This window comes from Mesoplodon bidens, assembly GCF_964165515.1.
Source record: "Mesoplodon bidens genome assembly, chromosome: 19".
Taxonomy (NCBI): domain Eukaryota; kingdom Metazoa; phylum Chordata; class Mammalia; order Artiodactyla; family Ziphiidae; genus Mesoplodon; species Mesoplodon bidens.
The window spans coordinates 43,831,708-43,847,597 of NC_138179.1; the positions used below are offsets into that span (position 1 = coordinate 43,831,708).

Here is a 15,890-nt window from a genome sequence, read left to right on the forward strand (position 1 = left end):
CTGGTATCAGAGCTTGAAAGCCTGCAGCTGGATGAATGGGGCACATTCCAGGCCACCTGCGGGCATTTGTGCCTGCCAGAGCTTTGCTAACAGCAACCTCTCAGGACCGGATGGTCCTCCCTCTGCTGCACCACTGAGAGTTACCAGAGCTGACCTTTGGGACTTCTGGGATGCTGGGACATAGAAGGGGGCCCCTGGGGTCATTGTCACTTGAATAGTCAAGGAAACAGGTTTAGCCAACCTCACAGGTTGGTGAAGGCTGTAGGTGCCCAGTGGACATACAATGACATCTGCACGTGCTTTCCTTGAGGTGATACACACCTATGGATGACAACACAAAAGCCTCCTGTCTAACCACCACACAGAGCTTATTTATTCTCAGGCAAAGTCAATAAACAACTCTTCCTGTTCCCATCGACACCAGCTGCACAAAGGGGCCGTGGATAAAGGAGGCTGTGCTGCATTCCGAGGAGGAGTCTGTCGGGGTGAGGCTGTCTGGCCAGGCGGCTCAGCTTCCACTCCTCACACGGAGCTGGATCTCCATCCGGAGGAAGGCCTTGAGGTTCTCATCAGCCACGTGCTCCTCCAGGGCGGCCAGGGCCCGCTCCCCGCCGTCCTGGTAGTGCTGCAGCAGTGCGTCTGCGTATTCCACCCACACGCAGTTGGGGCAGCCGCTCATGCAGCAGTTGGTGGGGGGCTGGAGCTCAGGGGGTGGCGGGTACAGGGGTTCTGAGGGGCCCCCAACAGGCAGGGAGGACTCGGACTGCCCAGTGCCCGCTGCACCTGCTTGGGAGCCCACCTCCACATGGTCCTTCCTGAACTCTCTGTGGCCTTCACGGACTCGGATCCTGTGAAGAATGCTGCCACCTCCAGGAAGCCTTTGGCCCCAGTCCCAGCTGGATAGTGGCCCCTAAGGATTCAGATAAGCACATGAGTCTCCAGGAAGCTGGTAAGGCTCCGCCTGCCTCCAGCTCTGGGGAAATTTCGGCCTCTTTTCATTGGCAGGGGTCCATGTCTTTCTCAGTTTCCTCACTTCCTGCGTAACCTTAGACAAGTTACTTCACCTATAGACTCAGTTTCCCATTTGTAAAATGGATGTAACGCTTGGTACGAGGATGAGCCACAGGTTCATGAAAAATGCTGGGTTCAAGGCCTCGCACTAGGCGTGCCCTCCAGCAGATGGTGGGGGTTGAGACTGCACCTCCAGCTAAGATGGCTCTGCCCGGTGGACAGGAGTATGGCGGGGGCGGAAGCCTGTGAGCTCCAGCCCACACAGCCACCTCTCCCTCTCCAACCAGTACTGCCACGTCCCTCCCCCGTGAACATACTGACTAATCGCATCACCCCTTCATCCCTGTTTCTGTCACATGAGAAGCCCAAGTCATTGCCAAAGGCCAGTGGGCAGCCCTCTCCCCACCTCCAGCCCCCACCCCGGCCCCCGGGTCCCATTCCCTGCTCTGTCTCCAGGGCACTGAACACAGGCGCAAACTTTACTTATTTCTATAACTCCTCTTGCGAGGAGCACCAACTCCTTGTTCACTGAGGTTTCCCAAAAGGCTTCGCACACCGCAGGTGTTCAACAGGTACTGGACGAGGGAACGAGCTCAGAACCCGCCGGCGCTACCCTGGGCTCTGCCCGGCTGCCGGGAGAGCGGGGCTTCTCGGCCCCGGCGGGGCCCGGCCTCCCGAACGTATCCCGTCACCGTCCCCGCCGGTACTTGCCAGGCCACGGGCCGCGACTGACACCACCAGGGTTCCCCTGGCCACACTCCACAGCAGCATCTCCCACGGCCTGCCCCACGGCGCAGGCGCCCCCCAGTCGGTCCCGCCCGAGCTGTGAATGGCGGCCGCTCTGGCCAATCCCGACCCGTCAGGGAGCTGCACCGCCCCAGTGAGCGCAGGAAGCGGAAATGGCAGGCATGGGACCGGACCGTGCGGGAGTGCGGAAGTGGTTTTTCCTTTGAGCGTAGGGCGTGCAGATGGCGGGATCCCGGCGCCGGGCTGCGGTGCCGGCGAGGACGGCGGGGACGGCGGGGCTAGGGAGCCCAGGGCGACCGCAGGGCCGGAGGCAGCAGGAGCCGGGGAAGCAGCGCTCGGCGCCACGGCCGGGGCCGCGCAGGTGGGTGCCGGTCTCATCGCCCTGAAGACTCCCCGGCACCCCTCCCCGCGCCGGGCCCGGCGCGCTGTGTGGTCCGTGCGGTGGGCGGCCCGGAGGGTCAGCCGGGTGGGCGGAGGCGTGAGGGAGTGTCCGGTGTGGCACTTGTCACCTTCCGGGGCGCCGTCTTTGCTATCCTGGACGAGGTCAGGGAGCGACGGGCCTCCCTGGGGCTCTCGGAGCGACCCCCACCCAGCGTCCTGTGAGAAACCGGTCCAGGGACAGCCTCCGGGCGGGCGAGGATGAGGCCGTGTTCCCTTGACCGGCACGCACTACAGCGGCCAGGGTGGCCTGCGAAGTTTCTTTCTCCGGGCTCAGCTTCGGTTTCTCTGATTCTCCTTATGCTCGATTGGAGACGTGTCTCACCCCCGTGTTCTCCTTCCCAGCAAAGAAAAGAAGAAAGTGAATTGCAAGCCTGAGAACCAAGATGAACAGGAAATCCCTTTCCGGCTCCGAGAGATCATGAGGAGCCGCCAGGAGATGAAAAACCCCATCAGTAACAAGAAGAGGAAGAAAGAGGGTAACTGCAGACCCATGCTGGGTGGCCATAAAGCCTTGCGTGTTTGAATCTACTTAATTGCACAAGTATTCAGTGGCGTTTCAGGCAGAAGAAATCTGCCAGACCCCAGCAGTCAGGCGGTGCAGGAGCATGTGGAGGACTGACCGAAGGCTGGTGTCACCAGGGCCAGGGTGGTGGCTGGCAGCAGGTGGCAGTGTAGTTTCAGGTGAGGCTCCAAAAGGAGCCCCTGGGGCCTCATGGGCCAAGGTGGAAGTGTTGATTTTCCCCTCCCAGGAGTAGTGGAGATCCATCAGAGGGGACGGTCAGTGCAGATTTACTTGAAGGAAAGGTCACCGTGTAACAGTCGAGGGGGCGAGAGGACACTGCAGGCCAGCGAGGCTCTTGCAAGTAAGAAATGATGATGGTTCCTTGGACCTGAGTGCAGAAATCATGGTGGCGAGAAGTGTATGGTTTCTAGAGGTTACGGAGGGAATTGATCAGACCCCCTGAGAAACTCATCCCTCCCACCCTCCCCCCAAGGCCAGGTAGGGTGCCCAGCTGTCAGCCTCTGCCAGAGATAACACTCCACATGCTGGGGAACGGGGCCCAGGCTGTTTGTGTTTTGTGTACACGTACAGGTATTTGTTTTCCCAAACATGGGACTGATTTTGCAGCAATGCTGTTTTGTAATTTCTTGGTCAACCTTAGGCTTTTCATTGGGGGTTAGATGGCTACCAAAGCGATAGTGAAATAAAGAGTTGAGGAGGGGGAGGGGTAGAGGAGGGCACTGGCCCAGATGGAAGATGGCACATTCTGAACCATGCTCTATTGAACCAGCTCTTTTTGGGGTTTAAATTATTTAAAAGACATAAACTTACACACGTGGTGAAATCAAACAGTACTGAAAGATACGAGGTGAGGCGTGGCCTCCTTCCCTGTCTTTGAATCCTGCTCCCTGCCCCTAAAAGAAACCGCTGTCCGTCTTGTTTACCTTCCCAGGGGAAATATGCATATTTTCACATATTTATGAGGTAAAAGCTATACCTTCCTTCTCTATATTGTTTGGTGTCCTGGGTTTTCACTACCAGTGGATTTTGTAGGTCTTTCCACGTCCTTATCGTAGCTCTTCCGAGCTCTCAGCAGCTGTGCAGTGACGTCTCTGGATGAACATAGGGGGATTCATTCAGCCAGTCAGCTAGTGATGGATACTTAGGTTGTTTCCTGTTTCCTTTTTCAACCGAGCTGCAGAGGACATCTTTGACGTGTACCAGTGGGCTGTGGGGGTCCCACCCCAGGTTACCCCCAGCTGGCATCTTAGATCCTCTTTAGCTCCCACGTGAGCCTGGTCTTCCTTTCCTGTGGCCTGGGGAGGGGAGATGAACGTGGGCGGCCAGCCCAGCGCCACCTGCTCCCTCCTGCCTTCACTTCACGACTTTCCCCTCTGAGGTCTCCCTTTGTCCTCAGCCCAGGTGGCCTTCAGTAAGACGTTGGAGAAGGAAGCAAAGGGAGTGGAGCCGGACATCGCTGTACCCAAGTTCGAGCAGAAGAAGTGGGAGTCCGACAGGGCCTACGTGCAGCGCATGGAGCAGGAGGCACAGCATGTGCTGTTCCTCAGCAAGAACCAGGCCGGCCGGCAGCCTGAGGTGCAGGCGGCTCCCAAAAAGGGGAAGTCGGAGAGTAAGAAAGCGTGAGTGGGGCCTGCAGGGGCTGGGAGGCAGGGCTGTGGGGTCCCACCAATTTTTTCTGCATTGACTGCATCTTGTTGCCAAGGGGCACCCCACCTACCCCATGATTTCAGAAATTTCTCTAAAACTGGGCACTTCCTTGGTGGTCCAGGGGCTAAGACTCCAAGTTTCCACTTCAGGGGGCGTGGATTCGATCCCTGGTTGGGGAACTAAGATCCCGCATGCCATGCGGTGTGGCCTAAATTAAAAAAAAAAAAAAAGGAAGAAATTCTTTTAAAAGCTGTGAAAGTTAGATTGTTTTCAGCTTTGTAGAGTTTCCCTACGTCCAGATTCTTAACATACATGTACTTATGTTAGCCAGTGAAAATTACATCACACAAAACATATCCCAGGTACCACCTAAAACCACAGTGATCTCCAAAACTGTCATTGAACATTGATTCTAGTAACAATAAGGGACCACGTCACACATGCTGCTGTGCGGGGCCAGCACGATTCTCGGGTGTGGGCCATTCCGTGCACTGTAGGGCGTTGAGCAGCATTCCTGGCCTCCACCCATGAGGTGCCAGGAGCCCCCCTCACCCCCCAATGTTGTGACAACACAGAACATCTCCAGACATTGTCCGATGGGCTGTAGAGGTACAGCCGCAGCTGCTGAGGACCCCTGACTTGGAACTTTGGAGGGGCCTCCTAGGTTCTGAGCGCTCTCTGTGGGTCCTGGGGTTCAGAGGCAGCCACCTGGGGTCTTTCATGATGCGTCCCTCGTGGGCAGGGGTGACCTCTGCCTCTTCCTGAGTCCAGTGAAATGAGAGTTTAGGAAAATGAACAGCACTGTGCTCTCTTCCCAGGTTCCAGAAGCGACGGCTGGTTAAGGCCCAGCAGAGGAGGGAGGAAAAGGCAGCAGAAAGGCTGGAGCAGGAGCTGCTCCGAGGTAGCTCTTCACAAAGCAATTGTGTCAGCCCTGGTTCAGGGCAGCTTTGTCTCCCCAGGGTCGGTGGGTGGGTGGACAGTGGCTCCGGGTGCCAGGGCTGCAGTGGTTGTGTGGGCAGCAGGCCTCAGTTCTTCTTTGCCCCTCCAGACACTGTGAAATTTGGTGAGGTTGCCCTGCAGCCCCCAGAGCTGACTGCCAAGCCCAGGATGAGCACAAGTAGGGACCAGGTAAGCAGGGGTGGGGGAGTTGCCCTTTTTGCCCCTCGGTGCTGCCTGGTTCAGGGCACACAGGTGGAGGGCACCATGTTCTCACTGAGCTTAAGCTATTGGACCGACCTAGGCTCTTTGTTACCTCCCCTCCTTCCTGAATCTGTGCCTCGACCTCCCTCTCTCTCTTCCTCAGCCTGGCAAGAAATCTCTGATGCTGAAGATGCTTTTAAGCCCTGGCGGTGTGTCCCAGCCTCTGACCACCTCTCTGGCCAGACAGCGGATCATGGCGGAGGAGAGAGAGCGGGCTGTGAACGCCTATAGGGCGCTAAAGAAACTGCAGCAGCAGCGGCAGGGGGCTCAGTCACCACAGCCACCCCACCTCCCTTCTGGGAAGAAGCCAAAGACGCAGCTGTGATGGTGAGGGACCAGAGACGCTGCACCTGGGTTGGGGGTAGATGGGCAGATGGCCTGGAGTCAAGAGTCCTCTCCCTGGCACACATCCTGGGACTCAAGTTGGGGAGAGGGCTCCTGTTTTTTCTCCCTAAAGACTGCTGTTTCGTGAGTGACCACCCGCCGGCCCCATGTCTCACACAGGGCGTCGTCTGTCTCCTGAGCCCCCAGAGATGGGGCCAGTGCCTGGGTGAGATGCAGCCAGCATCATTCCCTTGGGCCTAGCATCACATACAGCTTTGTTCTGAAACAGAGGTCCAGGCTGAGACACAACCTAGGGCCACTTTACAGAGGGCCAATCCCATAATCCTGTCCCTAAATACCAGTTAGTTGTAGACACTGCCGATTTAGGTTAACTAAGTCAATAAGCGAGGCTCTGCTGGATTCGACGGAGCAGTACAGCTAGAGCGAGAGCCAGGCAGCAGGTTGGTGTGGGGAAAGGGCGGGGGTCAGCATCTAGGCCACCTAGACCAGCTCACGGCTCACAGTCCTCGCAGGGCAGGTAGAGCCACCCCAGCTCATGTTTAGGTGTGGAGACTGAGCCACCCACATCGAGGTTTGGGGAGGCTGGGTCCTTATGTCATCAAGGTCTCTGGGGAGGACAGGGCAGGGCTCTCCAGCAGGTCTAGAGTGGCTTGACAGCAAGGACAGGAGCCCAGCCCAGGACTTTCTTGTAGTCAGAGGGGCCGTGTGAGTTCCTGCCAAGGGCAGGGCCCGGCGAGGTTTGAATCTCCCACAGGTGCCAAAGGAGGGAGCACCTGGGTTTATCATCCTGCTCAGATGTGGGATACAAGTGAGAGAATGGGGCCAGGGCTTACAGACTGTTAACAGTTGAACATGGAGGGATAGGGGCAGGCCACTGATAGCCCCATCAGAGAAGGACAGCTGCCGGGCTCCCTCACTCTCTCCAGCTTGGGCTTCTCTAGCCAGCAAAGATGGCCTGGACAGCTCAGTCAGCGCCAGGCCTCAGCACTGGCAGTCCTAGAGAATGAGTGTGGAGTTCTGTGGAATCTATTTTGCTCTTCCCCAAGTTTGCATTTTATGTAATGAAGTTTATTTTTGTTTTTGTTTTTTGCGGTACGCGGGCCTCTCACTGTTGTGGCCTCTCCCGTTGCGAAGTTTATTTTGGAATTAAAAAATTTAAGTTGTGGAAGCTCTACCTGGAATCAGGGCTGTCACTCTTTCAGGGATGTGTTTCTGCACGGCGGGTGGCCCCGGCTCCTGCGTGGGATGACCAGGCGCTGGTTGCCATGCAGTAGCCAGGACTTGCCCCCATCACGTGGCAGTTGGGGCAGGCAGCACATCTCTGGTTCAATGTTGGCATCCTTCTGACAATAGGGTCCCGAGACAGGCAGGGCAGCAAGAGCAAGGGGTGAGGTGGGGTCGCTGAGAAACACCGGTGTTTCTTGGATACAGTGCAAGTACAGTATGAATGTGGCAATGAGGAAACAGGTCATGGTGAGGGAAGTTTGCCTTTGGTCCCATGAAATGTGGAAATTACATTCCCTCAGGCCCTTGTCAGAGTGCCCCTAAAACTGGTCAACTTAGCTCAGGCTGGCTTTACCATCAGAGATGTCACCAGGCCCAATCTCACCCATCAGAGATGGTGACTAGGCCAGAGCTCACCCCTCAGAGATGGACCCACAAGCTGGGTATCACCCCTCAGAAATGGAGCCCACACTCGGGTCATCCCTAGAGACAGAACCCAGGTAGGATCAGCCATCAAGACACTCAGCCCGGGTTAAAGGTGTTGACCTTAAGAATGGCATAAGGTCTTTAGCCAAAATGAGTTTATTTGGAATCAGAAGAATTTCAGTTCAGGACAAGCAAACTGGCAAGTTGGAGGAGACAAAGGGAAGGTCAGCTTTTAGTAGGTTTTAGGAGGAAATTAGGAGGGCCCTGGTGGTTTTCCATTGGCTGCAGTCAGTGGGTAGCTTGTCACTGGGCCGGACGGAGACCTTCCTTCCTGCTGGGTCTGTGAGCTGTGGTGAGGGATGCATGCTTGAGAGCCCTCCCATCATAGCTTCCCTACCCCATTCTGATTGAGCTTTCCTTTGCTCATTTCCACATTCCCCCCTTTAGATGAAGATCTTTCCTTGAGAGCATCACTGATCAGTTTTAGTGGAGTTGTGTTTTGTCTCTTAGCACCAGGACCTTTCCTGGACGTCATGTCTCACATCAGAGGAAAAGTGCATAGTGATTGAAACCAAGTGAGCCCACGTTTGAGTAACAAAGAAAGAAGGAGGAACTCTCAGCCATTTTCACTCTTAAAATCGTGTCTTATGAAGGTACAGGCATCAGCAGTCATCTCAAGGCATTGAGCCAACATCATACTATTCACTGTGTCATTTCTACAGGAGGTTGATAGGCAACATGTACAAAGTTTAAAAATGGGGAATTCCCTGGCGGTCCAGTGGTTAGGGCTCTGTTCTTTCACTGCCAAAGGCCCACGTTCAATCCCTGGTTGGGGAACTAAGACCCCACAAGCCACGAGGTGTGGCCAAAACAAAAACAAAACCATAAAAAATATGCAAAGCGGGCCTCCCTGGTGGCGCAGTGGTTGAGAGTCCGCCTGCCAATGCAGGGGATACGGGTTCGTGCCCCGGTCTGGGAGGATCCCATATGCCGCGGAGCGGCTGGGCCCGTGAGCCATGGCCGCTGAGCCTGCGCGTCCGGAGCCTGTGCTCCGCAACGGGAGAGGCCACAACAGTGAGAGGCCCGCATACCGCAAAAAAAAAAAGAAAAAAAAAAAAATATGCAAAGCAGAATGAGAAATACTATGACATTTAGTTTGTATGACGGTTCTAAACCATGACCCTAGACCTGAAGGTAGCCAGCTGAACAAATCAAAGGACCAGAGAGAGTCAGGTGAAATTTGGGCTTGTGTCCTCATTTTGTGTAATTGAGTTTCTACTCCAAAAGTGTTTATCCAGGTAGTATTTGCAATCGTACAAATGCCTCCTTGTTCAGCAAGTAGGAAATCGAAGGCTATGTGGTTGTCTAAAAGTATTTTAGCCAGTGAGTCAAGTGACCATTGTTGGGCTGCAGAATCAGCCAGCTCTGATATCAGGGGGAGATTTCCGATCACGTTCTCATTGGCGCTTACGCCGACCCAAGGGGGTTTTGATGAGAACTGGCCAAATGGCACAGACTTGTAGCACTTGACCAATACAGTGGGTTCCCCAATCACTATGAAGTTCAAGAAGCGTTCCTCTCCGATGGGATCTTAGCCACAGAGGAGGCAGTGGCTTGTCTACGTGGAAAAGCTTCAGTCCATTGAGGAAACATGCACATCATTACCAGGAATTATTTATACCCGTGAGATGGTGGGCAGCTCTGTGAAACCCACTTGCCAAACCTCGAATGGTCCATCAGGCAATTTGGAGCGCCTGGGAGGGAGCAGTGTGGAGTTTTTCTGGACTGTATTTTGGGAATGTGACACCAACCCTGGATCCAACAGCTTCCCACAAAATACTGCATAATATTTGGCTCACAGGCTCTAGAGCACAAACTCAGTCATTGTGGCACATGGGCTTAGTTGCTCTGCGGAATGCAGGATCTTCCCGGACCAGGGCTCGAACCTGTGTCCGCTGCATTGGCAGGTAGATTCCCAACCACTGCACCACCAGGGAAGTCCCGAGGTAGTTCCTTAAAATAAACTTCATTCTCTCTTTTTCCCTCTCTCTATATTTATAGATATATATAGATGCTGGAGCACAGGCCCTACCCTGCAGCTGTACCATCCAAAATATTTACAGACTGTCCACTGGTGGCCAAACTGCCCCAGTTAAGAACCACTGTGTATATAAATCTTTTCTGTTCCTTGCTGCTAGTTTGTGGTTCCCTTCATATGTGTCCTTTACATTTCTTGACAGTTTACTCCTACATATTAAAAAGCTATCACTTTGTGAATGAAACTCACAATTCATTAAATTATCTAATTTTACTGATTTAGTTTTTTGGCCGTGCCACGTGTCTTGCAGGATCTTAGTTTCCCGGACCAGGGATTGAACCCGGGCCCTCTGCAGTGAAAGCACGGAGTCCTAACCACTGGACCGCCAGGGAACTCCCCTAAGTTTACTGATATTTTAAAACGATTTTCTTTTACTCATTTGTAACAGGTGAGCACGTGAATTACCTTAAACGTACTGTTTTATATTTTATACAAACTACGAAACTTGCAGGTGGCAGCACTAGCGCCCCAGGCCTGCTCTGGGCCTGCGCCGGCAGGAGGCCGCCTTTGCTTGGGTCCCGCCTCATACCTGGGCGACTCTTGCACCCCCCCAAGCCAGTCTGGGAACACAGACACCAGGCGGCGGCATCAGCACTTTTGAGATGTCAGTACGGAGTTCAGAGGGCCCTGTGGCATCCACGTGGAATTTGGGTTTCCACGCTGGGCTGTGCAGGTAAGTACCACGGCTGCTGCTTTCCCTCCCGCTGGATGGAGTTCTTGCCCCAGCTTCAGGGTGTGTGTGTGTGGGAACGGAGCTCCTCCCTCTTAGGGCCACTTAGCTCTGCCGCTCCTTTTAGATCCCGGCACTCACTAGGCCCAGACCAAGAACAGCAGAGGAACCCAACAGCAGGGGCAGGTGTCCACTCCACCAGACACACCAGTTTATAAGGTGCGCTAACAGGGGGCCTGCTGGTTTGCACGTGAGGCTGTCCTTCAGGTTGGCCTGTTCTGCATGTCAGCTTAGGAGCCGTAGAGGAAGGCAGTCTCCTCCCCTAGTTGAAACACTCTTTTTTCTTGGTAATAAAACCCAGCAGATCTGAGCAGCACATTATTCCCAGGTGTCACTTACTCCGTGGTTGGAGTCCATACTTGGAAACCTGGAGATGCAGGCTCAATGGCTTTTCCAAGCACCAGAGGGCATTTCCATCACTGGATGGGGCCGTTCAGAACTGTCCTGAAATTTGTGGCCTTTGCTCGTAGCAGGGACCTGGAAATCCCAGGTCCGTCTCTCCCCCGACCTGTGTCTCTTCCTGAGCTGTTTTGTTTTTTTCCTGCTCTCTGGCACAGTCCCCAGCACCCTCAGTGGAGGACATGGAAGGTGGAATTTACGTGCCATTTCTGGCACGTTAGCAGTTTGAAGCAAGGCTTGGTGGGAACTGAAGCCCTGGTTGACCTGGAGCTCTCTTACCTGCAGCTGACCAGAGTGGGGGTGGGAGACAACCTGATGGAAACACTGAGCAGGGGCTTGTGGGGATGGGAGGGCACGAAAGGGGAGGAGAGGAGGCCCTGTGGGAGGCTTGGCAGAAGGAAAGAAGGGCTGGGGGCAGCCAGAGCATGGCCGAGTCCAGGAGCCACCAGGGTGGGTGGCGAGGCCGCAGCAGCACTCAGGCCACGTCAGCAGCTCTGGGGCCGTCCAGCCACCATGTTGCCAAGCTCTGTAGGCAATTCTGAGAACGGGGACACTGAGGATGGATGGGCCCCTTTGATAGCCAACCCTGGGGGGTGGTGTTGGGGGGCCTAGCAGGACCCCAGCGTTCAGAAGCTCACCCTGTAACCTGGGCGAATGGGGAGTGTGTGCAGGTGGCACGTTCTCCAGGGAGAGTGCCCAGCCCCTCATCAGATTCTCAGGTCCCAGACAGCCTCTGCTCAGGACCTCGCTTCATCCCAGAAGGGAAAAGACAGGTTCCAGGTGGCCAGCACCCCCTGAAGGGTCACAGTCACAGAGCGGTCCCCACTGGGGCTCCAAACCACCGCTGCACCCGTGTTCAGGTGTTACGGGCACCGCAGAGCACCGTTCCATGGCCTCAGCCTGAGCCGTCCAGCCAGTCACCACCTCAAAAAACCGGCTGTTCTGTTCTGCAGGTCTTGGGAAAACTGTTTTCAGGGCTCTTCAGGATCACCTGCCCAGCTACAGGATCTCTTCACGGAGGACATTTACTCCAACCGGGAGCCGCTTCTCAGAGCACCTAGGGAAACAGGAGCGGGTCGAGGACACAGGGCAACGGGAGCCCAGGCCCCTCAGGCCAATCTCCTGGAGTACAGATGTAGCCCTGCCTGTCCCCTCGGGCCTGGATGTCTGGCCCTGGGGTCAGAGTAGCTGGGGCAAAGACACAACCACAGGGGTGGCCGAGGCAGGCTGGTGTGAACTGTTCCCGCCCTAGAGAGACCTAGGGGTGCTGGGGCCCTGGGTCCCCATGAGACCAATGGGGGCCATGCCAGCCTTCCAAAAGCCCTCAGAGGGCCTCAACAGTGCCACCTGTGGCAGCCTCATTTGGAAAATGCTAAAATGCTTTGTTAAAACACACCTGCATCAAGCCAAAAGGTGAACTAGGCATGTGGCCCATGAATGGTTGACACTTCAAGGTCTGGCCATGCTCTCCTCGGTGCCCTGAGATTGGGGGACATCTGCCAGCCAGCCATTGTGGGTCCTGTGAAATCTCCACAGACCCACCATGGAGGGGGACCACTGGCACCTACGTGGTCTGCCTGAGAAGGCGGCACCGGCCCTGTACATCCAAGAGCCAACTGAGAACCTTCCCAGGGAACGGCAGCACTGAACTGGGAGGCCTATCGCTTCAACAGGGAAAGGAAGACTTGAGACTGCACTGCCCTGCAGGACATACAGAGCTTTCTCGGGGCGCCATTTAAAACCTCTGTAGAACAGAGCTCCCCTCACGCCCGCAGTGTGACCAACTGGAAACCGCGAGGAGGCTAAGGGCCTGGGCCGATGACCCAGTGAGCTAGACCACCAGCTGAGACAGAGGAAGCTGTTGTAGGAAACTCACAACCACACGCAGAAGCAGAGGGTTTCTTACCAGACTGCAGTAGGTTTAATAGTGGCCCCAAAAGATACATCCAAGTTGTAACCCCCGGAACATGCAAAAGTGACCTCTGGAAAAAGGATCTTTGCACATGTAACTGTGAATCTTGAGATGAAATCACCTTGGATTTAGGGTGGGCCCTACATCCTCCTTATAAAAAGAGAAGACCACGTGAAGACAGAGGCAGAGATTCAAGTCCTGCGAGCCACAAGTCAACGACACCAAGCGGCACAAGCAGCCACTAGAAGCAGGGAATGGATTCTCCCTCAGAGCCTCCCCACTTCTGGCTTCCAGCACCGTGAACGTAAGTTTATGCTGCTGCAAGCCACCATTTGTGGCGATTTGTTACAGAGGCCCTAGGACACAAATGCACCAAGCAATAGGTGTTTTCCCACAAGCTTCCTTATACTGTCAAGGTATCAGAAACTCAACAGGTTGGAGCTTGTGTCAGAGTTGAGAGAGCAGCTCTCCTGGGGGGAGGGGAACAAATCCCCTAGAACCATCCCAGGATGGTGTAGGACACAAGCCACTGGAAGGCCTGTCCTCCTCTCCCAGCGCTGGAGCCAGAGGGCAGATGTCAGGAATTCTATAACCTGGGTGCCTCAGTTTACCCATCACTGCAACTCAGCACAGAACCCCATCTTCTAGGGCTTATCCTGCCCTTATAAAAGCAGCAGATGGGGCTTCCCTGGTGGCGCAGTGGTTGGGAGTCCGCCTGCCGATGCAGGGGACACGAGTTCGTGTCCTGGTCCGGGAAGATCCCACATGCCGCGGAGCAGCTGGGCCCGTGAGCCATGGCTGCTGAGCCTGCGCGTCCGGAGCCTGTGCTCCGCAACGGGAGAGGCCACAACAGTGAGAGGCCCACGTACAGCAAAAAAAAAAAAAAAAGCAGCAGATGGCCAGAGGCCAAGCAGTGCTGCTTCTGCCTTCTTGCCACAGAGCGGGCCAGCCACGCTTCTTGGCCCTGCAGTCAACCATTCGTTCTGTGGGTGTCCTCGAGCCAGCGCAGCACTTCTGACAAGCCAGTGCCTTTCCGGGCACTGATTTCTACCGTGGTGATGTTCTGCTTGGCACAAGCAATGAGGTCCGGGAGCCTGATTAACGACTTTATCTCTTCTATGGTCATGTAACAGGGCAGGTCACTGGAGTGAAAGCAATACCTGTCAGACTGGGCTGCCATCGCTGCACCCCCTCCCTAACGAGCCACCCTCCTGGCTACACTCCACAGGAGCTCCGCCCTGGGGCACCCCCGCGTTCCGTCTCAGCTCACGGACACGTACATTTTGTTGAAAAGAATCAGAACCGATGCTTCTGCAAGTTGTTCTGCCGAAAGGAGAGCCAGGAGCTGCACACAGGATGCAGAGAGCTGGGTGGGGTTAGAGGCGTCCACCATGAACTGGAAAGAAGTAAATGGAAATTAGGACCCCCCTGCGATGGAACACCATCCCTGCCAAACCTCCTCTCCTCGCATCGCGGGCCTGGCTCAGGAAGAGCGAGAAAGGCTTCCGGAAAGGCAGAGGGGAGCGAGCTGTGCAAGAAGGACCGGTGTTATTTATTTGTTTCCACCTACGCGGAAGTCTCTACTTGTGTGGCCATTACTTTTCCAAGGAAGGGTCCTAGAATTTGGGGCACAGGCCTTGCCAGGATGGGACGAAGCAGGGGATATAAAATTCAAACATAAAACGTAAAAACATACCCAGGGCAATAAGGCAGTGAGTGGATGGCAGAGTTACCTGCAGAAAAGGAACACTGCCCTCAGCAAGCCTTCTGTGAGTTTTCACATTAGCCTGGGCTCAGGAGCCCTAGGGATCAGGCTGGGGTCCCAGAAGGAAGCAACTCTAGTCTGGACCGTTTCCTTGACTCGCACAGTTGCCCAGGAAACCAAACTCTATCCCACACAAAGTGAAACTGGGGACTAGACAACGCTAGAATAGGGACATACTTCCCCAAAGGAAGTTCAAAAGATTACGACCTACCAGGAGAGAATGACAGTTTCCATAGTAACTGGACCAGATGGGGCCCATGCACCCCCCCAGCTCCCGGATGGTGATCCTTCTCTGAGCCACGATGTCCGTTAGGTTGGTACCCACCTGTGGAAAAAACCAGGATGCACAGAGACCACCACAAGCGCTTTCCCACACGGAACTCCTGGATAGCAACGTGCCCAGCCCTTTACACTGCAACCTAACCCCCAGCATAGGTCTTCTCAAGTGTTTGGGCCCTAAGGCGGAACCCGTACGGGAGGAGGCCTGAAGATGCTCCCAGGCGTCCAGAACCCTCAGGGCTGGCTGTGGCCAGGGCACCAACGCCCACCAGCGGGATTCGTCCTGTATGGCGAGCAGCAAATGCAGTCTGACCAGTGGTGAGGGGCGGGAGGCTCCGGATCCCCTGGGACTCTGTCTGGGCGGAGCCAGGCTCCCCGCGGCGACACCACCTCCTTAAGTCTGTACTGAACACACTGACCCGCCAGACCCCAGCTTCCATTTAAAGGAACCCAAGGACTTTCCTGGTGGCACAGTGGTGAAGACTCCGGGCTCCCAATGCAGGAGGCCTGGGTTCGATCCCTGGTCAGGGAACTAGATCCCACAAGCATGCCGCAATCAAGGAGCCCGCCTGCCGCAACCAAATAAATAAATATTACCAAAAAAAAAAAAAAGAACCCAAAGCGCTATTCTAACCGCAAGGGGACCCGCTTCTCCTAAACCTGCAAGAGGCTGGATGCCTACCGTGGGCCGCGTGGGGGGAAGATCGCCCAGGTCGCCCTTCCCATCCCGGGAGCTCAGCTGTGCGAGGTAGTCAAGGTCTCCGAACGGGGCCGAGGAGGGAGCGCTGGCCGGACCCCGCCCCGGGCGCCCCCCGCCCGGGCGCCCCACACCCCGCTCGCCACCCCACCCCCACCCCGCTCGCCACCAGCGGCCCCCGGACCCCCAGGCCCTTCCGGACCCCCATTCCCCCCACCCGGCGCGGAAGGATAGTCTGCAAGCGTTTCACCAACAGCGTCTTCCCTACACCCGTGGCCCCAAGCAGGAGACACATCCCGCTCCCCGATCCACTCTACACCCGTGGCTCGGCGTCCTGGCGACGCCAGGCCTCGCCCCCGGGCTGCTCATTGGTTCTCGGCGCTTACCGTCTCGGTGGGCGCGGTCCAATCTGGGCGCGGTCCAGTGTCTGGGGCGAGCGGAAAGGC

At 55.7% G+C, this 15,890-nt stretch overlaps 3 protein-coding genes across 6 annotated transcripts; 1 reads left to right on the forward strand and 2 right to left on the reverse strand.

Annotated features, from left to right (window-relative positions):
• Position 1: 1 nt before the first annotated feature.
• On the reverse strand, positions 2-1,811 carry OXLD1 (oxidoreductase like domain containing 1). 2 transcript variants are annotated; one of them, XM_081220146.1, is made up of 2 exons: positions 1,723-1,811; positions 2-910 (listed from the first exon to the last, which is right to left on the reverse strand). In XM_081220146.1, the coding sequence occupies exons 1-2, from the start codon at positions 1,780-1,782 to the stop codon at positions 509-511; spliced, it is 462 nt and encodes a 153-aa protein (XP_081076272.1). In that variant the 5' UTR covers positions 1,783-1,811; the 3' UTR covers positions 2-508. The 2 variants fall into 2 exon arrangements, 1 of the variants encoding a protein (XP_081076272.1); XR_014014052.1 differs by lacking the exon at positions 1,723-1,811 and adding an exon at positions 1,495-1,616 and having other exon boundaries at positions 847-910.
• A 105-nt stretch (positions 1,812-1,916) lies between these two features.
• CCDC137 (coiled-coil domain containing 137) lies at positions 1,917-10,018 on the forward strand. 3 transcript variants are annotated; one of them, XM_081220144.1, is made up of 7 exons: positions 1,917-2,119; positions 2,542-2,675; positions 4,119-4,341; positions 5,188-5,270; positions 5,418-5,497; positions 5,673-5,896; positions 9,626-10,018. In XM_081220144.1, the coding sequence occupies exons 1-6, from the start codon at positions 1,980-1,982 to the stop codon at positions 5,892-5,894; spliced, it is 882 nt and encodes a 293-aa protein (XP_081076270.1). In that variant the 5' UTR covers positions 1,917-1,979; the 3' UTR covers positions 5,895-5,896; positions 9,626-10,018. The 3 variants fall into 3 exon arrangements, with proteins under 3 accessions (XP_081076270.1, XP_081076269.1, XP_081076268.1); XM_081220143.1 differs by lacking the exon at positions 9,626-10,018 and adding an exon at positions 8,075-8,482; XM_081220142.1 differs by lacking the exon at positions 9,626-10,018 and having other exon boundaries at positions 1,918-2,119; positions 5,673-7,086.
• Positions 10,019-13,593: 3,575 nt separating this feature from the next.
• Positions 13,594-15,739, reverse strand: ARL16 (ARF like GTPase 16; the record flags this gene model as incomplete). Its single annotated transcript, XM_081218532.1, is given in 6 exon segments — positions 13,594-13,845; positions 13,984-14,099; positions 14,680-14,793; positions 15,430-15,585; positions 15,588-15,661; positions 15,664-15,739. Coding segments are annotated over 6 exon segments (708 nt in total). The 3' UTR covers positions 13,594-13,673.
• Positions 15,740-15,890: the final 151 nt, after the last annotated feature.